Below are 21,986 nucleotides of genomic sequence, written 5' to 3' on the forward strand. Positions count from 1 at the left end.
CTCCCGAGCCAAGGCCCGGCTCAGACAGAGTCTCTGATTGTTTTTAGTTTTTTTTCTTCTGAGTGTTGAGCTCAACCCCAGTGTAAGGGTTGATTAAAGATCCCCTGGCTTTTCCTTACCATGCAGGGACAGTAACCATATTTCAGCCTGGATAAATAAAGTCTGCCTTCCTTCATTCATTCCCCTGCAGTTTCAGCTCCGGGATTCACACCCTGTTTGGGGATGAGGGGCTGTGTAAAAGGAAGTTCTCCCCCTGTTGTGAGAGGCCCGTGAGACTAGCCGTGTTCTTGGTCTGCGGTGAAGGTGACCTGGGCAAACAGGCTTGCGTGGTCGCCAGCAAGCTAGGGATCGGGAACAGGCCCCTGCAAGGCTGAGATAGGAAAGCCGTTCTTGTGGCGCTGGGGGAAGGCCTTCGGAGCTGCCTGTGGGCCCCCGATCATTTACTGAGCCTGCTTTTGCCAGCTCTTGCCTTGCCTCTAGGGGAGTTCGGTACTTGGTTTTAAACTCCGATCCACGTGGAGACCTGACGTCATTGGATGTGACAACCAATAAAAGGGACTGGAAAGTGTTACCTGAAATGGGCTACTCTCTGGGTGGGACAGATGGCAGCACAAGGAGCAATGGGCTCGGGTTGCAGTGAGGGAGGGCTAGGTGGGATACTAGGAAAAATGATTTCCCTAGGGGTGGGGGAGGAATCTCCAGCCTGAGAGGTGTTTAAGTCCCAGTGTAACCACCATCAGGCAGATTTGAACCTGGGATTTCTGCAGCTTAGCAAAGGAGCCTCTACCCTCTGAGCTCTCAGCCCACCTTGTAAAGGTCTCTTGGTCTTATCTGTTGCTGTGGCCTAGGTGCCACCGCATGGGACAGGGAACCACACTAGGGCTATGTCCACACTCGCGGCTTCTTGCGTGAGTAATATGCAAAGCGTGGAATATTGCCGAGCCTCATTTGCATACCTAATGAGCCACCATTTTTTTCAGAAGAGGCTCTTGCGCAAGGAGCGTCTCCACTGCCCCTCCTTGCGCAACAAAACCCCCTTGCGCAAGGCCGTTCTTCCTGAGAAGTACTAGGTGTACCGGCCTTGCGCAGGAGGGTTTCTTGCGCAAGAAGGGGCGGTGCAGACGCTCCTCCTTGCGCAAGAGCCTCTTCTGCAAAAAACGGTGGCTCATTAGGTATGCAAATGAGGCTCGGCGATATTCCACGCTTTGCATATTACTCGCGCAAGAAGCCGCGAGTGTGGACATAGCCCAAGTGTGTGAGTTACACCAGCTCAGCAAAGCCCGGGCTGGGCTGAGTGAGTTGGGGTTGGTCCTGCTTTGGGCAGGGGCTGGACTCGATGGCTCCCTGGGATTCCTGGGATCGGCATAGAATGCTCCTCACAGCCCGGGCTGAGTGTAATGAACTAGCCCTTCCCTTTGGCCGGCCTCCTTTATCCTGTTCCTCAGTGCTGGGAAGCTGGCCTAGAGAACAGGCGGCAGAGGCTTAAGAGCCAAGGCCACGTACAGAATGCTGGTTTGCATGCAGCGTGCTGGCCGGAGGAAATCAAAAGAGCTGCCTGGCTTGATGGGAGCAGTGCCCGTAATGACTGTACTGTGCCAGATGGTCACACCTGTCCCTGCTTTTCTTTCCGCCAGCGGCCAGACACCAGCTACGTCAGAGTTAAATTTTTTACGAAAAGCCCAGACCCTGGAGACGTACGGGGTTGACCCGCACCCATGCAAGGTAAAGCTCATCTCTCCGCTCTTTTCTGCTCTCCGACTTGCAGCCTTGCAGGGGGGAGCAAAGGACAAGGTGCCAGGGCTACGTGGGGCGTTTCCCAGCGGAGCAAAGCAGCTTTGCCATCGTTGTGCCTGACGTGGCGGCGTGGGCAGGGCTGTGCGAAGGGGACACGCAGGCCCTGATCACCGGAGCAGGCCTGGTCCATGCTCCCTTGGTTTGGATTAAAAGTAGCGGGCAGGGATTGGCTCTGGGGGCTGCTGAGAGCTGTAGCCACTTGAGGATTCAAGGAAACTGCAGCAGCATCTGCGAGTTCTGGACCTCTTGGCAATGGAGGTTGCTCATTTCTGAGCCGGTCAGACCGGCGAACAAACAGCTCTTGCAGATTGACGTGCGGTTCTTTCATTGCCTCAGCACAGCTGGGAAAGTTAAAAAAGCGGCTTCTAGCCATCGTACCATAAATGAACCGGCACAGGGAGCGCTTGCTTACCTTGTCATCGCCCTCTGCCCCTCCCTGCTCAGCTTTGTGTAGCCTTTGGGCTGTAACTGTGTCCCTGCTGCTGCCTGATTGTACTTCTGCTTCCGAAGGAGGTGGGTGGGCGGCTGGCCGGGCTGTTCTCCCGAGTTCAGAACTCAGAGGTTCTGCTGCGCAGGAAGGTACATTTCAATGAAGACAAATGTGGGGACGGGGTCCAGCCCCCCTTTGCGGCTACGAGTATTTTGGAGGAAATGACAAGATTGGTCGTATGTGGTAAGATCGATAGGCACTGATCTGCCACAGCTGGGCTACATGCTCACCCCCCCCCCCCCCCCCCGGCTCATACTTTACTTTTCTTTGCAAAGTGGTTTGGATCGACCCTGGCAACATTGTCGTTTCATTTTGCAGTGATGTGTCCCCTAGAATTCCATCGCACGGCCCTGACTATGAGACCACGTAAAGCCGACAGGGACTATGTGCATGACGTCAGTGTCTTTACTCGGGGGCTGGGGGCTCGTTTTTATTGAATTGAAGTTATTGAAGTGAATTCAGACAGCCTACGTGGCTGCTGAATGTGTTAATAGTTGGGCGTGGTTAGCTGCCCCATTCACTGGGAAGCAGAGAGAAGAGCCAAGGCAGGGTTGGGACAAACGAATTACTTTGTCCGTTCCATTTTCTAGGCTTGCCAAGCAACTGTCACTTGGGTTGTACTAACCTTTTGCCCTGGTCTTTCCTGGCTCAGCATTGGCATGCTTCACAGCTGGACTTCAGCTCCATCAGCGATTTAGATATTGGCATAGAGAGTGCACTTATTAAGTTTGCAGGTGATCCCAAGCTGGGAGGGGTGGAAAGTGCTTTGGAGGACGGGTCGTCATTCAAACTGATCTGGACAAACTGGAGAAATGGTCTGAGGTAAACAGGATGAAGTTTAATAGGGACAAATGCAAAGTGCTCCACTCTGGAAGGAACGCTCAATTTCTCACACACAGAACGGGAAGCGACGGTCTAGGAAGGAATACGGCAGAGAGGGATCTAGGGGTCATAGTGGACCACAAGCTAAATCTGAATCAACCGTGGGGCACTGTTGCAAAAAAAGCAAACCTGATTCTGGGCTGCATTAACAGGAGTGTCGTGAGCAAGACACGAGAAGTCGTTCTTCTGCTCTACTCTGCGCTGATCAGGCCTCAGTTGGAGTATTGTGTCCAGTTCTGGACACCGCATTTCAAGAAAGATGTGGCGAAACTGGAGAAGGTCCAGAGAAGAGCAACACAAATGTTTAAAGGTCTAGAATCCATGAGCCATGAGCGAAAACTGAAAGAATTGGGCTTGTTTAGTTTAGAAAAGAGCAGACTGAGAGGGGACATGATAATGGTTTTCAAGCACCTAAAAGGGTTTTACAAGGAGGAAAGAGAAAAATCATTCTCCTTGGCCTCTGAGGACAGGACAAGCAGCAATGGGCTTAAACTGCAGCAAGGGAGGTTTAGGTTGGACATGAGGAAAAACTTCTTAACTGTCGGGGTGGTGAAACACTGGAATAAATTGCCCAGGGAGGGTGTGCAATCTCCATCTCTGGAGATATTTCAGAGCAGGTTAGACAGACACCTGTCAAGGATGATCTTGAAACTCTAGATGGTGCTGGGTCCTGCCGGTAGGGCAGGGGGCTGGACTTGATGCCCTCTCGAGGGCCCTGCCAGTTCTACGATTCCATGTGGTCACAAGACACTTGTCAGTAATCCTGAGGACGGGGGTCCAGAATACCAAACAATGATTGAAAGAAAAAAAATCCCAAATACCCTTAAAAATATTAACAAGGAGAAGTGAGCGGAATCAGGCAACCCTGCATGTGAGCAGATTTTTCTTTTGAAACTGAGTCCAGACCCCAGCACAATCCCATTGGCCTGTTTCCGAACAGAAACTGGCCAATGAGAGCTGCCTGTCTCAATAACAGGCAGCCACGAAGCACAAGGGGCTCCAGAGCACATGGCTGCACTTGTGTGGTGTGGGGCAAGCAGTAGTGTTCCCTCTAAACTGCGGGGCAGCCCAGCTTCACAGGGGATTCATCAGCACTGCCCAGTCAGTCAGCTCCCTGCAGGGAGCTCTGAGCCTCGGACTGGGCAGGGCTAATGAATCACCTGTGAAGCCGGGCTGCTGGCAGCTTATAGGGGACACTGGCTGGCAGGGAGGGAGGCAGATTCAGGAGCAGCTGCTGGCTGGTAAGTCTCCTGGCCAGACCCTGCCTCTGGCACCCCAGTCCCTCCCTTCCCCAATCCTCTGCCCCCCCCCACTCCTGCCCCCTACTCCACATACCCAAATCCTCTGTCCTTCTCCGACACCCCAATCCCCTGCCCCAGATCCCAGTTCCCTCCTGTCCTAGCTCACAACCCAAATCCCTGCACCCCCTTCTGTACCCCATTCCCTGCCCTAGGTCACAATCCAACCCCCGGCACCCCAGTCCAGTGCCCCAGGGCACAACTGCCTCCTTCACCCAAACTCCCTCCCTTACCCCAAGCTCCCTCTGCACCCAACCTCCATCCCAGACCCTGCACCTCCTCCATTAATAGCATGGGAGTGTGCGGCCCTCAATCACTTTCCACACATTCTTGGAATGCCCCCTCCCATCAAAAATGATTGGCCACCGCTGCAATAGATACTAGAAGAGACGTGGGATTGAAACCTGTAACTCAGTGGCTTTTTACATAGCCCATGGCTGCAGAACCAGAGCCACAGGAATGGGCAGCAGCACGGCCTTTTGGAAGTTTCTTTTTTGATTATCTGTAGGACCCAGGAACCCTGGGAACACAAGAGTCGCTGTGAGGATAAACCCTTTTCTTCAAAATAATAATAATAAAAATCTCGTTGCCACTCGACTCTGTTTCCAGCGACCCACCAATCCCGTCTCGGTTCAGTATGCTAAATCTGTTACGGAATATTCCACTCTGCCCATCCCCACCTCTTCCCTGCGGTTTATAGCGAGATATGAAACATTATAGGGGGACTGCGCAGTGAGAAAGCATTTGTCATGTTGGGCTGCCCTGCCATTCGGTGCCTGACAGGAACAGTGCTACAGCACAGATGGTGCATTTCATATTTAATTTGCTATTTAAAAATGCTACATTTAATTTATATTAATGTGGACCATTTTCTTCCAGTCACTTATATCTTTAACTTCTATTTTCGTTTTTTTACTACATCACAGCCTTAGTTTGCTTGCTTCAAAATGTCTAACAATACCAAAGCCCTAATAATCCGCGATACATTTGAGAGAGCGAGTCCGTTTGTTTAAGAACGCCCCCTAAACGGTAAGAACTAGAACCACCAAATTTGGCAGGCAGCTTCCTCTTCTCCTAACTTAACTCAGGGTCAGGGTTTGGTTGTGTGTGGGGGGGGGGGGGGCAGAGGGTGGAGATGGCTGAAGCTCCCCCCCCTTCCCCACAATTCGTATGAAGATGCATAAAACCGTACAGGAAAGAGACAGAATCACCAGGCAGGTGAAAGGGCTGGCTGGGCCCTCTTGCCAACCGGGACTGTCCCAGCCCCGAGCCTCCCACCCCCTTGCAGCTCCCCTGCCCTGATTCATAGGGGGACTTTGCTGGCTGTTCCCCTTCCTCAGGGAGCGAGGGGAAAGTGCCCAGTTTGCTGCATGCCTCCCTGTGGCTGGGCAGGGCATGGGGCAGACAAGCCTGGACCTGCCCCAGCCGGGGGACATGCAGCCCTCCCCTGGCAGTGCCCACTGGAGCTGCAGCACCCACGGAGAGGCACTTCTCACCTGGCCCCAAGCTGCTGCGGAGGGAGAGGGCTCGGGCTGTCCTCTCCCCCCAGGGCAGCCTGCAACGGCACAACGTCCGTGCGGTCCCTTCGCTTTGCTCCCAGCCAGCCCCGTGTTGGAATTGATTCAGTTCGGATGTATCGTGTTCCCCGTCCCGCTTCTTCATCTCCCCTCCTGATGGTAATTTGCAGCCTTTAATCACCGTGCCGGGTTTGTCATTTGCCACATTGCTGGATACTCAGATTTATGCTGAACTGATTGTTATTGGCCTGTGGTTTCATCGCTCTTTCCAGGCCCTTCAGGTTTCATTGTTTTATTCCAGTTTTGAGAATCCCTATAGCTCATCCCCACCCCGCAGCTATCGAAGCGCCTAAGGAGACAGTAATTGTCCGTTTAGGTCCTACCTGAACCACGTCAGCAATATCCAGATACAAAGGCAATCCTTAGCTCAATCCCTTGTGTTATCAGTAGCTCTCAAAGCACGTCACAAGGGAGATCACTACGGTTATCCCCATTTCACAGATGGGGAAACTGAGGCAGAGGATGGCAAAATGACTTGCTGATGTTCCCCCACAGTCCAGCCAGGACTAGAAGCCAGGTCTCCTGAATCCCACTCCAGTACTTTAGCCATTAGGTGTGAAGACTGGTTTGGGAAGCTGTTTGCTGGGTGCCAAAGGGATAACTAACCGTCAGAACTTCCGACCGGCGGGGAAAGGAGACTGACAGCTCCATGAAGTCTCTAGGGGCCTCACTGATTTGCCTGGGAAGCACTTGGAAACGCCAGTGATGGTTGCTAAATAAAACCCTCGGCCAGGCAGATTCCTTGTTGCAAACCTGCTTCTTTAAACATTTATAGACATGAGATGCAAGAAGACACTAGCAATCGGTTCCCTCTTGGCTAGTTCTGAACATCAAAGGGGATGGGAATGTTCCAATTTAACATCAGAGTCTGGACCAGAACCGCAGCCCGTTTCACCAGGCAGCTTCATACTCGGCTTAATCCTAGAACGTGGGGCTGGGAGGGATCGTGTGAGGTCGGCGAGCCCACATGGGGTGCCCAAAACTTGACACGGGTCTCCAGCAGAGGCCTCTCCAGGGCTGAGCAGTGACCTCCCGTGTCTACATAGGACGCCCCTATTAATACAACCCAGACTGTGATCAGCCTTTTCCCCAAATGCATCACTCTGTTGACTCCTATTCGACATGTGGTCCACTCTCGGCCCCAGGTCCTTTCTAGCAATACTGCCATCTTGCCACCTCGTCCCCAGTGCCCAGCTGTGCAGTTGGGTTTGCCTTCCTTTGTGCAGTACTGGTACACTTGTCGGTACCGACTTCCTTGTTGATTTCAGATTCATTCTTCTATTTGGGAATCATTTTGAATTCTAACCCTGCTCTCCAATGAGCTTACGACCCTTCTCATCTTGGTATCATTTGCAGGATTTAGCAGCGCACGCTCCTCTCCATTATCCACGTGGTTCCCATCATCTTTCCTTACTCCTCACAAGAGTAGGAGTACCGGATGCTGGTGGGGGTGCTCTCTGAGTTTGATTTAGCAAGTCTTGACTAGACTCGCTAAATCAAACTCCAGAAGATCGATTGCAGCAGCATCCAAGTGAAGACAAGACTGAAGAGCTGCTGCTTTTTACTCAGCTGGAGCGGAACATCCCCGGGGACATCTCTGTCAGGAGAAGAGGAGGTTACTCACCTTGTGCAGTAACGATGTTCTTTGAGATGAATGTCCCGGGGGATGCTCCTCTACCCCTTTCCTCCTCCTCCTCCTCTCTATGTTGGAGTTCCTGGGAGAGAAGGAACTGAGGGGTGTGGTCCATGCGTGTGCTGTTCAAGCAGTGACCACTTGCACCGCGCGTGTGCGGCCCATACAGGAACTGCTGTGAAAATCTCCGATCGAAGGCGCAGGGATGCACCTACATCTGGAGTGGATCACCCACAGGAACACTGCTCTCAAAAACCATAGGGGGAGTGACCTCGTCTTCTGTGTGCAGCAACACTTTCCTCCCTTGGGAACTGCACCGTGCCGACCCATGGCACGTGCGTCTCAGATCTCGGGCATGGTTAGTTGGGGGGTTGTGTGCCACGTGGTGCGGGAGCGGGAGCTGAGCTTGTTCAGAGAATGCCTTTCACTTTGGGCTGTTCCCCCGTGTCAGATGGAGATGGGTTGCACTCTGCTCCGGATCGAAAACCGTCTTGTTCACGACTCAGAGTCTCAAGATGGGCTTGGAGAAACTAGCTGCCAGTCTAGCTGCGAGATGGATGTCAGGGGACTTGCTCCCTGCCCTGGGGGGCTGGAAGCCGGGGACAAGCCCATGAGATTTTCGTGGGGAGGATGGAAACGCCCTGCAATGTTACAGTGCTGCCCATTGGAAAGTACTAACGAGACGTTTGTCCCTGGGCAAGAGGTGGGCTCTGACTGCAGATCCTGCTTACGGCTGGAGGGGTTTCCCCACCCCAGGGCGTTCTTTGCTGCCCTGCAGGGCTTTGGGTTTGGTGCAGCTCTTTGCTGAACAAGTCTTGTCAGCTGACGTAAATGTCGAGTCGTCCTTCACTGATGCAGATCGGCGTCACTCCCTTGAAATCAGTCTGGCCATCTGCCTGTAAGAATCACCGGGGCACAGAGGAACGGCTGGAGGCCAGGCCAGTTCCCACAGGGGCAGGGAGCGGGTGTCATCCAGCCCTGCTCCGCCCCCAGCCAGTGCTCTTCTCCACTCCCCCGGCTCAGCTCTGCCTCCGCCCCATCACAATTCAGCTCCAGCCCCAGATCAGCTTTGTCTCCGCCCCCAGTTATGGCTCCGCCCCCAGTCACAATTCAGCTCCAGCCCCAGATCAGCTCTGTCTCCGCCCCAAGTTATGACTCCGCCCCCAGTCACAGCTCCGCCCCCAGCCACTGCTCTGCTCCACTCCCACGGCTCAGCCCCCATCCAACGCTACCTCCAGCCCGGCTCTGCCCTCATTCCCTCTCCACCCCCAGGCCAATTCTACCACTAGCCCCAGCTCCTTCCCCATCCCCAGTTCTGCCCCCTGCGTGGCCCTTGGCTCAAGCTCGTCTGCTGAGCCAGCTGCGCAGTAATGGGGGGCGAGGGAGAACATGGGGAGGTTGCCTTACTGGGAAGGGGGGGTGACAGGCCAGGTTTGGGCACCGCTGCTCTGTGGAGCATGGGGCCTCCCCAGCCGTGAGAGCAGGGCTGGGTAGTGCAGTGAGGGTCAGGTTCGTCCCTCACTGGTTAGTGGGGGGAGGGGTATGCACAGCCCTGACACCAGTGTGACGGGTCCTCATGACATTCCTACTCCAGGGCGGGCTTGTCCTTGGGGGGCTGATGTGGCCTTTAATGACCCACCGAGTCAGGGACCGTGGTGAGCTGCGGTGCCATCCTCCCTAGGCCGCCTCAGGGCACCATGCCGCTCTCTGATGCCGCTCCGGAGCTGCGGTGCGGCGAGGCATTGAGAGGTGATCGGTCCAACGGAAAATAACTCAGCTGGACCACACCGTGCCTGGCCTGCTCCACGCAAGAGACTCTCTTGTCCAAGCTCCCCGCAATAGCCCTGTCCCCTCAGAGCTCGGCCCCTGCCTTGCCCTGAGCTGGAGCCTGCTGCTGTCAAGAAGCAGGTCGGCCTGTCCATGAAGCACTTAGCCCTGCGCAGGAAGAGCTTTTGGGCTAGACTGGGCAGTGGCTGCATGTCTCCACGCTGTGCCAAGAGGAGGCCTCCCGGGCGGGATATTCAAAAAGGGGGGCTCCCCCCAGCTCCAGGAATGGCTGCCCATAGTTCTGAGCACTTGCGGGAAGGCCACAAAGCCAGCTCCGGCTCCCAGGCTGAGGCGCTGCGTCGGCCCGTCTCCAACGCTGTCTGTGCGGTGAGCGGAGACGCCGTGGACGGCAGAACGGCCGGCCTGGGAGCACAGCCAGGCCGCAAAAGGCTCGGCCATGTCGGCCTTTGGAAGGGCACCAGGCTGGCGTGCGGTGAGGGGAGGCTTAGGGAGGCTCCTCTCACGTGGGTGGTGCAGGTTTGAAGCGAAAGGAAACCTGCCCGTACTTTACAATTCCCGTGCTGCCGGGACCCCAGGCAGAGGTCAGTGGCCTTGGGGTAGCAGTTAGTGTCAGGGTAAACGTCCCCAAGGAGCGCTCAGCGGCTGTCTGCTCTCATTCGGCGCTAGCACTCACTCGTCCCTCCCCTGCTGTTCGCACTTCCATGCAGTGGCGGGGTAGCCATGTGGGCCCCAGGACACTCGCGGGACCAGGTGGTGAGGTGGGATCTTTTACTGGAGCAGCGTCCCTGGGGGGAAGGGTCAGCTTTTGAGATCCACGTGTTACTCCTCCTGCCTTGTCTCCTGACAGTTCATAAGTGCTCCCGCGGAGCTGTCAGGGGTTAAGTGACATGCCCCAAAACAGCTGTGCCCCTCCCGAGGTGGCCATGGCAGCCGAGAGCATCAGCAAATCACAGGGCCTGGACGTGGGGCGCCACGAGACCTGATCATTGCAGAGCTTTTGCAAATATCCAGCTGCTGCCACGGAGGGAGGAAATAGAGATCGTAGCTGCCACATCTCAGCCGAGTAGCAACTACCCCTCCCTGTCCCATCTTAGCATTGCCCCCTGGCGGCTTGCTGAGCCACGTGGCGGGTTGTGCATTGAATAAATGTTCTGCTTTATTTAATTCGCTCTAAGATTCCAAAGCCAGCCGATTGCTGGAGTGCCTTAGCGGGTCAGGGCCCCATGGATTTGCTGCTAGTGAGCAATGAGATGTTCTCTTTGGCGTTACGGGCTGTTTGGGCCCTGAGCCCTTGAACCAGGTTGCCCTGTGCTCCACCCGCGTGTGTGGCAAAGCTGGCTGCACACCCCCTGAACAGCTGTATCCCCGGTCCCTGGCCAAGGGCCACAGAGCTGCGCTCATTTGCACCTCTTGGGCTGGGAGTCACCGGAGCAAGACACCAGGCAGCTGTAACCCCCGGCAGCCCCCCACTGATGCATACTGATTGTATCGGCAACAGCACGTTGAAACCGACCTGTGTCACTTGTGCAGGTGTCCTCAGACCTTGCTAATGAGCATGTTTTACCTGTATTTGTCGTTTAAATGCTTCTGTTGTGGCCTTAAGAATGGAAATGGCCACAGTGGGTCAGGCCCAGGGTCCTGTCGTCTGACCGTGGATGTTGCCAAATGCTTCAGAGACAATGAACCGAACAGAATGGAACAACTATCCTGTGATCCATCCCTTGCCGGCCAGCCCCAGAGTCTGGCGGTCAGAGCCTCAGGGACACCTGGAGTATGGGACTTCGTCCCTGACCATCTTAGCTGACAGGTTTTGGTGGACTTGTCCTCCGGGAACTTATCCAATTGATTTTTAAACCCAGTTATGCTTTTGGCCATCGGAGTGTCCCCTGGCAAGGAGTTCCACAGGTTGACTGCCTTGTGAGAAGTACCTCCTTTTGTTTGTTTTAAGCCTGCTGCCTATTAATTACATTGGGTGACTGTTGGTTCATGTGTTATGTGAAGGAGTTAATAATGCTTCCTTCCTTACTTTCTCTCCACAAGGCATAATGTTATAGTCTTCTATCACATCCCGTTAGCTGTCTTTTTTCTAAACTAACCAGTTCCCAGTCTTTTTAATCTCTCCTCATATAGAAGCCGTTCCATACATCTAATCCTGTTTGTTACGCGTCTCTGTACTTTTTGAATTGGGGTAACCAGAGCTGTATGCAGTATGCCAGGTGTGGGCGAGCCATGGATTTAGACAGAGGCGATATGATATTTTCTGACTTATTCGTTATCCATTTTTGAATGTGCGTTTTCAGAGCTACCCACAATGACTCCAAGCTCTGTGTGGAGTGATGACAGCTACTTTAGATCCCATCATGTTCTCTGTATAACTGGGGTTATGTTTTCCAATGTGCATTACTTTGCACTCACAACATTGAGTGTCTTTCTCCATTTTGTTGCCCAGTCATGCAGTTTTGTGAGATCCTCCGAAATTAAGAATGGTGCGTCCAGCCCAGTGTCCTGTCTTTGACAGTGCCAGATGTTTCTGACGGAAGCAACAGAACAGAGTAATTTTCAAGTGATCCATCCCCTGTTGTCCAGTCCAAGCATCTGGCAGTCAGAGGTCTAGGGGCACCTAGAACATGAGGTTTCATCCCCAACCGCCTGGGCAATAGCTAATCCCCGTGTAAGTCTTTTCTGTCAGCTTTGCACTCAACTGTGTTGGGTAATTTTGTATTGTCTGTAGACTTTGCTACTCACTGTTCACGCCTTTCCCTGGATCTTCTATGAATATTCTGAACAGTTTTGGCCCCAGGTGCTTGGGAGACCCCATGATTCACTCCTCAGCACTGCGAAAACTGCCCGTTTCTTCCTGCCCTTTGCTTCCCAACTTGTAAGCAGTTGCTGCTCCAGGAGAGCCCTTCCCTCTTAGCGTCGTTGACATGGGACCTTGCCAGAGGCTTTCTGACTGTCCACGTACGCTACATGGACCGGGTCCCCCTTGTTCCCAGGGTTGTGGACACGCTCAAGGAATTCCAACAGATCAGTGAGGCCTGATTTCTTTTTACAAAGCTGTGTTGACTCCTCCCCAACAAATCATGTTCCTCGACGTGTCTGAGGAGACTGCTCTTGAGTATGTGTCAAGTATCAGAGGGGAGCCGTGTGAGTCTGGATCTGCAAAAGCGACAAGGAGTCCTGTCGTACCTTCTAGACTAACAGATGTGTTGGAGCAGAAGCTTTCGTGGGCAAAGACCCACTTCATCAGATGCATGTCGTGGAAGTTCCCAGAGGCAGGTATAAATATGCAGGCCAGGATCAGGCTAGAGATAACGAGACAAACCTCGGTGCCAACTCTGCCCACATATCTACACCAGCGACACCATCACAGGACCTAACCAGATCAGCCGCACCATCACTGGCTCATTCACCTGCACATCTACCAATGCAATATACGCCATCATGTGCCAGCAATGCCCTGTGCTATATACATCAGCCAAACTGGACAGTCCCTACACAAAAGTATCAATGGACACAAATCAGATATTAGGAATGGAAATATACAAAAACCTGTAGGGGAACACTTCAATCTCTCTGGACACACAATAGCAGATTTAAAGGTAGCCATCCTGCAGCAAAAAAACTTCAGGACCAGACTTCAGAGAGAAACCGCTGAGCTGCAATTCATCTGCAAATTTGACACCATCAGCTCAGGATTAAACAAAGACTGTGAATGGCTAGCCAATTACAAAAGCAGTTTCTCTTCTCTTGGTGTTCACAGCTCCAGATCAGCTGCTAGAAGTGGGCCTCATCCTCCCTGTTTGAATTAACCTCATTATCTCTAGCCTGATCCTGGCCTGCATATTTATACCTGCCTCTGGAAATTTCCACTACATGCATCTGACAAAGTGGGTTTTTGCCCACGAAAGCTTATGCTCCAATACATCTGTTAGTCTATAAGAATATGTCTACACTAGCTCGTTAGTTTGAGCTAGGTAGGGTAATGAGGGCAAGCGGAGTTGCAAATGAAGCCTGGGATTTAAATATCCCGGGCTTCGTTTGCATGTTCCCAGGCGCCGCCATTTTTAAATCCCCCTTAGTCTGAACTCCATGCCCGTGGCTACACGCGGCACAGAGTAGGTAGTTCGAATTAAAGATCCTAATTCGGACTACCATTACTCCTCGTGGAATGAGAAGTAACAGTATGAAAAGTAACGCGGAATGAGGAGTAACGGTAGTTCGAATTAGGATCTTTAATTTGAACTACCTACTCTGTGCCGCGTGTAGCCACGGGCACGGAGTTCGGACTAAGGGGGATTTAAAAATGGCGCGCCCGGGAACATGCAAATGAAGCCCGGGATATTTAAATCCCGGCTTCATTTGCAACTCCACTTGCCCTCATTACCCTACCTAGCTCGAACTAATGAGCTAGTGTAGACGTACCCTAAGGTGTTACAGGACTCCTTGTTGCTCTTGAGTACGGTTTCTCAGTTGGCCTGGTTAGGCTTACTAGTATGGAATTGCCAAGATCGCCACTCAAGCCCTTTCTTAAACATCGGCATCATATTCCCTTCCTCCCGTCGTCTGGTCCAGAGGTTGGTTAGGCAAAGGGTCACATAGCACCACCAATAGTTCTGCAGCTCCAGGTGTGCAGTGGGCTTGTCTGGTTCCTCATGGGGGTACTTGTCTGTTGTAGGCCTCAGCTGGAGTCTTGAGCCCAGTTCTGGGTGCCATATTTCAGGAAAGATGTGGAGAAATTGGAGAAGGCCCAGAGAAGAGCAACAAGAATGATGAAAGGTCCAGAGAACATGAGCTAGGAGGGAAGACTGAAGGAACTGGGCTTGTTTAGTTTGGAAAAGAGAAGACCGAGAGGGGACATGATAATAGCTTTCAAGTATCTAAAAGGGTGTCTAAGGGAGGAGGGGGAATTGTTCTCCTTGCACTCTGAGGACAGGACAAGCAGCAATGGGCTTAAACTGCAGCCAGGGAGGTTCAGGTTGGACATGAGGAAAAACTTCCTGCCTGTCAGGGGGGTGAAACACTGGAATAAATTGCCCAGGGGGTTGTGGACTCTCCATCCCTGGAGATATTGAAGAGCAGGTTGGACAGACGCCTGTCAGGGCTGGTCTGGCTGGTGCTGGGTCCTGCTGTGAGGGCCGGGGCTGGACTTGCTGACCTGCCCGTTCTAGGCTAGCCGAGTGACGGAGTGGCCCTGGCGTTGCGGCTGTCTGCAGCTGTTGGAGTTGCCATGACCCAGCCCTGTTGTTTGGGGAGGGCAACGGTTGCTTTTGACTCTTTCTCTCCCCTGGGTCCTATCCTGGGCTGCCCCAGCTCTTGACAGTCGGGCTTATAATGGGGAGCTGGCTGCAGCCGTCTCTGTGACACTGCTCCCCAACGACCAATCCGTCGCCAGGATTCGTCTCAGTTACAGGGCCGGCTGGGCCTGCCTCCCCTTTCTGCTGCCTCTGGGTGCGGCCCCCCGGGCCTTGTGCCCTCCCCTGGCGTGAGGGCCCCCCCTCCTCGGCCAGGGCCGCGCTGCTGCCTCCCGTCTCTGCCAACCGCTGCTGGGCTTTGCTTCCCCTGCGGGGTGCGCGAGGGGATCTGCAGAGACCCGGCCAAGGGGCTGCGTTTCCAGCAGGCCGGACGCTAGAGAAGACGGGCTCTAGAACCCAGGAGCAGCGTGTGCGCCTCGCTGCCTCACCTCGCGTCTCCACTCTCCCCTCAGAGCGCAGTCCTGAACCACCCGGTTCTTAGGGCCCCGTGTTTGCAGGGCCTTGTGACCCCTGGCTGAGCCAGTCTCGACGGGTGGCCAGGGGTGGAGACCGCGTCACCAAAGCCAGCAGTCCCGGCCATTGTCCCCGGACAGCCGGAGCCATTTCCTCCCTTCCGGCCTGGATGCAGACAGAGCCCTACTGAGTGAAACCAATGTGTTCACACAGTCGAGCGCCCCGAGAGCCAGGCCAGCTCACGGCACTCCTGCAGAGCATCCAGGGACCTCAGGAGCCACCAAGTCCAGCCCCCTGCCCAGAGCAGGACCACCCCGACTCAACCATCCCAGCCAGGGCTGTGGCAAGCCGGGACTTAAACACCTCCAGGGCTGGAGAGTCCACCCCTCCCCAGGGAACCCAGCCCAGCGCTTCCCACCCGCCTAGGGAAATAGCTTTTCCTCATCTCCAACCTACATCTCCCCGCTGCAACTTGAGCCCATTGCTCCTTGTTCTGCCACCTGCCCCACTGAGAACGGCCTCTCGCCAGCCCCTCTGGAACTCCCTGCAGGAAGTCGCAGGCTGCTCTCAAATCCCCCCTCACCCTTCTCTACATGTACAGGGCTGCGCCGTGTGTCCCCGCTTTCCCCCTGACAGCCCTGCCGTGAGCCATGTCAGTGCACCAACAGCATCAATGGGCATTCCAGGCCCTTAACCGCCTTTCCCCAGGTTCCTCTGCCAACCCGCCACCCCAGTCCCTCCCTTTCTATCCCACACTAGCAGCCCACACACCAAAAGCTGGGCTCTGCCCCTGCCAGCATCCGCGGCTGGCTACATCTGTCACGGCCAGGGCCGATCCTTCGCACTTCGCTGCTTGCCGGAGGCGGGCGCGTCCTGCTTGCCGATAGGTCAGTCAGGCTGTCGTGTGCAAGCAAAGCACGCCCTGGGCTAGCGCCTGCCTGCCAGTAAGGCCGCCCGGTGTTGTTTTGAACCAAGACGCGTGTTGAGAGAACAGTGAAGAAGCCAGCTAGACCCTCACGCTGAGGATGTTCCCGAACACCCGCTTGAAAACTTTCTCCGACTTCTATCAGCCTTCCCTGCAGAACTGAACCTGGAGATGGCCTGCGGCATGCAGAATTCCAGGTGGAGCAGGGTTTTTTTAAAGGCGCCTGGGCGCCGGTTGAGAATCCAGTCGCTAAAAGGAAGCAGGCGTCGGTCTGACTGTCAGTCTTACCTACTGCTGTCTATCAGAGTTGAAAAACGGGGCGCTTTTTTTCTACAAGTGCCAAGGCAATTCATGTTACCGTCATTAGCATAAGCACTGTGATTCGCTCAGACTGCTGACACGACACGGGTTATTGCTTTTCCACGTCTCCATGCCCATCAGCTGCTCCTTTTGCGTGTGCTGCTCGGATCTGCACAACCGGCAGCTGGAGGGTTTCGAGTTTATTCAGGAAAGGGAATCGGTGACGCTAACTTCACTGGGTAGCACCACACAGTAAATCCAGAGGGAGTTGCGTGGCATTTTCTGCTCACGCATGCAGCTGGGCCAGTGTGGGTTTTGTGCTCCTGCCGATGGCTGTGGAGAGGCAGCATGCCCCGGTCTGAAGAAAGCTGTCAGGAGTTGTTCTGTTGGCGTAATTTAAGGTGGCAGATTCATTGCCACCCCTTGCTCAGACAGAGTGTGGCTTCGATTGTGTAAACTTTGCCGCCTCGGCAACATTTTGATGTGATCTTATTGTGTTCCAGGACGTGTCCGGAAATGCGGCATTTTTGGCCTTCACTCCCTTTGGGTTTGTTGTTCTGCAGGGAAACAAGAGAATTCACTTCATCAAATGGTGAGTCCCCCCAATTTCAACCCGCTCCCGTGTGTGTTTGCTTCAGATGCTTTCCCCCTGAAGCCCCGCTAACGCGCTGCGTTATTTCTCCGGAGCGCAACAAGGAGCCGTGAGTCCAGCACCCACGCCCAGCGCTGGCGGCGTTCCCTCACAGATGGAGGGGCGCCTGCCGGGTGCCACTTAGCGGGGGAAGCGAGCGCAGCGGTGGCCTAATTTCACTTCCCATGGGGAAACGCCTCTTGAAGGAAGGGGGGAGCGCTGAGCCAGGATCAAGGGCTTTAGAAAACCCCATTCACAGCGTCTTCTGCACAGATGGTAACATTCGCAGGGGGGCAAAAAACGGACGTGGTCCAGCCGACGGCGCTGACTTGCTCTCGGCGTGCGGAGGCCTCTGAGTGCCAGGAGCTGGCACTGGATCTCCGATGGCCTGTCCAGGAGACAGGACGCTGGGCTAGAAGGACCTTGGGGTGGCCAGTCTTCTGTTCTTATCTTGTTATTGCCACGAATGGAGGCGGGCAGTTAGCTCAGAATTAGGAAAGAGGGAGGAGCCCAGCAAGGAAGGCAGTGTTGCTGGAGGACGGCCCGGGGCCCCTAGTGACTCCCCCCAGCTTGGCTGTGGCCATTTCAGTTCTTTAAAACGTGGTCAGAAAAGAACCGTGTCTGGAGCCAGATGCCGATCTCACTGACCCTGAGGCCAATCAGAATCAGGCCTTTGAAATCGGAGCGGCTCCGGTTTTACCACAGTGCCACTGAGGCCCCTTGCGGGAAGGGGGAGTCAGCAGGCGTGGCCGAGTTAGTGGCGCAGTAACAAGTCCCGTGGCTGCGAGTGGGTCAGTGATGAGGACGCGCCTAGAAAGGCCTGTCCTCCTTTCTCGCTGGCGGAGGTCTGAGGGGCGCTCGGTCATGCGATGGCCATTCCTCAGCCCCGGAGACCTGAGGGAGGGAGGGAGGCCGCGCTTTGGGCCTAGACCAGAGGGGCAGTCGGGGGGCGCCCTGGCCCTGGCTGAGCTGCGGCGGACGCCAGCCGGGAGCTGTGGAAAGAGCCGGCAGGGCCGGGTTGCGCTAGGACGGGACCTGTCAGAGGTTTTCAGTTGCTTTCACCGCTGGCCTAGACTGCTGGTCAGAGCCCCTCGAGCGCGTCTCCCGCCACCTTCCTGCTTCCACTCGCAGCCCCCGATGTCTCTTCCCGTGACGTCTGTCTCGTACGCGGCCACTCCGGGCGCTGTCCCGTGTCTGTGTGTTCTCCGGGGTGTCTCCGGTCGTAGGTGCTAGCGCGGGCGTCTTGAGCCTGGTGTCTCCTCCATGGGCCCAGTCTGCCCACCCACGCGGTGAGCTGTGCCGCTCGGGGGCAGCGTCTGGGGGGAGCCGTGTTCCTGCCCTCTCGCCGTGTGCACTGGGCACATTCCCCTGTCCGGGTACCTTCCTGTCCACGCAGATCTTGGAGCAAATCCCTTGGCAGCCTTTCCACCGCGCACTGGGCAAGCTGGGCGGCCATGGGGAGCAGAGTACCCCGCGCTGGGCCAGAGGCCTTGCAGCTAGGCCAGGGCTCCTGGTGTCTTCCCAGACCTGGAGAGACACTAGTGCCGGGGAGGAGGCGTTCTTCCCCTGGGCCCTGCCATAGACCCGCCAGGGGCTTCAGAGCCAGCTCCTTAGAGGGCAGCACACATGGCGAAAGGCCTAGAGAACAGGAGCTGGGAGGGAGGCTGAAGGAACTGGGCTTGTTTCGTTTGGAAAGGAGAAGACTGAGGGGGGCTGTGAGAGCAGTTCTCATGTATCTAAATGGGTGTCACAGGGAGGAGGGAGAAACATTGTTCCCCTGGGCCTCCGAGGACAGGCCAAGCAGCAAGGGGCTGAAACTGCAGCCGGGGAGGTTGAGGTCGGACATTAGGGAAAACTCCCTGCCTGCCAGGGGGGTCAGACACTGGAATAAGTTGCCCAGGGGGGCTGTGGAATCTCCGTCCCTGGGGATATTTCAGAGCCGGTTGGACAGACGCCTGTCGGGATGGGCTAGACAGTGCTGGGTCCTGCCGCGAGGGCCGGGGACTGGGCTCAGTGCCTCTCGCGGCCCCTGCCAGTTCTAGTGTCTGTGATTCTCTGACGTGTAGTGACCGAAGGAGGCAGACCGGCTCCCGGCAGCAGAGCGATGTGGCTCATCTGACCGGGGTGGATTTCCCGCATTCGGGACGCTGCCAAAGGGAACCTCCCGAGGCACCGAGATCCTCTCCTCACCCCCACCAAGCCGCCGTGCCTTAGCCCGTCTGCACTGCTCCGCTGTGCCCGCTGCCTGCCGGCACGTGCGATGGGCTCCCTGCAGGGCGTTCCAGTGTGCGCTGCCGTGTGAGGGGGAGTCGGCCGGATTCCCGCTGCCCTTTGCACGTGGGTAGCGCTTGGTGCCGCTCCGACCGCGCCCCCACTGGGGTGGGTGCAAATCTGAGAGCGTCTCCTACTGCAGCCGCCAGTGGGTGCAAGGTCCCGTGGGTTAAGTGACACTAGATCGAAGCGGGAGCCCCTGGCTAATGAGCAATGGGCTAATTCCGGCCCTACCTCACAGCTGCCCGCCCCGGCTGAGTCTGGAGTGGGGTGTGTCTGACACTTTCAGAACCTCCCCTCCCCCTTTGCTTGGGCAGGTCACAAGTGGCTGTCGGCTGCTTCGGAGGCCTGGGGTGGACTAGCAGGCGTGGTCTGTGGATGTGGGAGCACAGCGTGGGGCTGGGATGGCGAGATTACTCGGAGCCCTGGGTGGCTAGTACTATTGCAGTGATAGGGCTTGACTGAGCAGGACTCGTGTGCAGCCTAGGCTCCGGCCCATCTCTCTGGCGTGTTCCCCCCCCCCCCCGGAAGTGTGTAACTTGCTCTCTTCATCCCCCCAAAGGAGAAATCGACAAGTCGCTCCCCTGCCTGCGTAGTTAGAGCGTTGTCCGGGGCAGCTCTCCCATAGACGCCGTGATGCACGGTGCTTGTGAGGACAGGACCCGGGAGCGAAGTGAAATGAACGTGCCAATTAGCTGTGATTGTAAATTCCTTTTAGCTCGGCCGTTAGGGGGTGGGCGGAGCTTACACTGCTCCACTTTGGCCTCCCAGTGGAGCCGCTGTTGGAAGAACGGATTCAAAGCACTTCAGCTAATTAAGGGTTGAGCTAATTAGGCTGAAAGACGGTTTGGCCACTGGGCATGAGCGGGGCCGAACTGTGACGAGACAGAGGCGAAATTCTTGTGCTCCTGTTCTATTTCAACCTTCGTGGGCGCCGTGTATCCCGGTCGGCCCAGCCATGCTGAGCAGGAATGAGCTTGCACGTGTTTAACTGTGGGTTAAACCGGCTAATCAAACCAGGCTCCTAACCGAGTCGAGAGAGCCGGGGCGCATCGGGGCCCTCTGACGTTATCTGGTCACTAACAAAACCAGAGTCAGGCGTTTAGCCTGCCCGCCGTGAGAACTGCTCTTCAAATCTGGGAGTGTCCTGCCCGCTCCGGCTCTCCCTGCCCAGCTGGTCGGTGCTGCCGAGGGCCGGGAGCTCGCGCCGGGGAAGGTCTGAAAAGCGGCACTTGGAGCATTTCCACGGATTTCAACGGGCATCGTGGGGCAGGGCTGGGCTCCTGCGGTGGGCATGCTTGCTGCCGTTGCACAGCCCTGTGTCAGGGCGAGCCCTGCGAACGAACGGCGAGGCAGGCCGTTACCTGGTGGTGCGACGGGTACGTTTTGCTTGGTTGGCCTGGGGCACCAGCCTGCGGACACTCCTGCGCTTAAGCAGGAATTGGGAGGCAGCCCGGGAAGTGCCGTCCCCAGCAACGAAAGGACGATGGAAACGCAACCCACCTACCTTGCCAAGCCTCTTGGCCGGTTCTGCTGTGGAAAGAGGCCGTCTCCCTTTAACGCTGCCAGGAAGCTAACTCCGGGCGCTCAGCTGGCGCTTTTCTTCCAGGGGTGCCGTGTCTAGCTAAGCTCTACGCCGCGCAATGTACAGTGACTGTATCACTTCTCTTGCTCTGTATTCTATCCCACTGTTGATGCATCCCAGTATCCTGTTTGCCTTTTTTACTGCAGCCACTCACTGGGTTGATGGCTTCAAGGATTTTTCTACAATAACCCCTAAGCCCCTTTCCTGGTCAGTACGCTGCATGACTGTTCCATGTGATATGTATTCTCTCTATCTGGTTTGTTGCCCCAGACTTATTATTTTTTACATTTGTCTACATTAAACTGCATTGTCCATGTATTGGCACAGTCACCCGAAAGACCCCCCAAACCCTCTGAATCTGGTTGCATTGTTCCTCATTCTTCGCTGTATCTCAAATTTTGGCCTCATCAGCTCAGTGTGGTATCCTACATTTGGTATTTTCATCCTGAGAATGCACATACATAAGCAAAGTTCTCAAACGACTCCTGGGCACGCCTCCTGCGAATTACGGTCCTTCCCGAGCTAGTCCCCTTTCCAGCCGCTGTCTTTGAGCCAGGAGTCCTCTCGTCACCCTGTTAGGCCTCGGACAACCTGCCAAATACAGCTTTGAGACTGTCCCCACGACTGTTCTGAAAATAGTCTGTTGATTAACTTTGCTTTTCATGCAAACAATTTGGCTTAATTTGTACATATTAGCGGATCCAATTCCACTCTGTGTGGGTTCTGCGTTAGTGACAGCGATACGGGTGGGGAGAGGCGTGTCTGTTACATATGTGGTTTTGTAATTTTAGGAACGAGGTAACCAAAATGAAATTTGAGGGAAAGACATTCTATTTATATGTAAGTCAGAAAGAGGTGAGTGGATTTTCTCATCATTTCAGGGTTCATTGGGTACTGTCTTTACTTCTGCTTCAAAATATTAAACATCTGCTATTGTGTGTGGTAGAAAAAATAAACTCAGTGCCCTACAGAAGTTTCCAAGGGGTAGCCGTGGCCTGAATAAATCTGTTAGTTTCTGAGGAGCATTGGCCTCCTTGTTTGATCAGAAGTTTGTTACTCAACTAAGGCCACGTCTACACTAGGAAACTATTTCAAAATTATTGA

General features: G+C 55.0%; 1 protein-coding gene across 7 annotated transcripts in view; it reads left to right on the forward strand.

Annotated features, from left to right (window-relative positions):
• Positions 1 to 21,986, forward strand: part of FRMD5 (FERM domain containing 5) — a 311,228-nt gene that overhangs the window by 257,281 nt on the left and 31,961 nt on the right. For 6 of the 7 annotated variants that reach the window (XM_075896785.2, XM_075896787.2, XM_075896794.2 and 3 more), the window contains 3 exons: positions 1,635 to 1,722; positions 16,899 to 16,987; positions 21,674 to 21,737. In XM_075896785.2, the coding sequence (XP_075752900.1) occupies positions 1,635 to 1,722; positions 16,899 to 16,987; positions 21,674 to 21,737 (241 nt within the window). The remainder of the gene's footprint in view (positions 1 to 1,634; positions 1,723 to 16,898; positions 16,988 to 21,673; positions 21,738 to 21,986) is intronic. The other variant, XM_075896786.2, reaches the window with a different exon arrangement.

This window comes from Pelodiscus sinensis, chromosome 14, assembly GCF_052426305.1.
Source record: "Pelodiscus sinensis isolate ZL-2025 chromosome 14, ASM5242630v1, whole genome shotgun sequence".
NCBI lineage: Eukaryota > Metazoa > Chordata > Testudines > Trionychidae > Pelodiscus > Pelodiscus sinensis.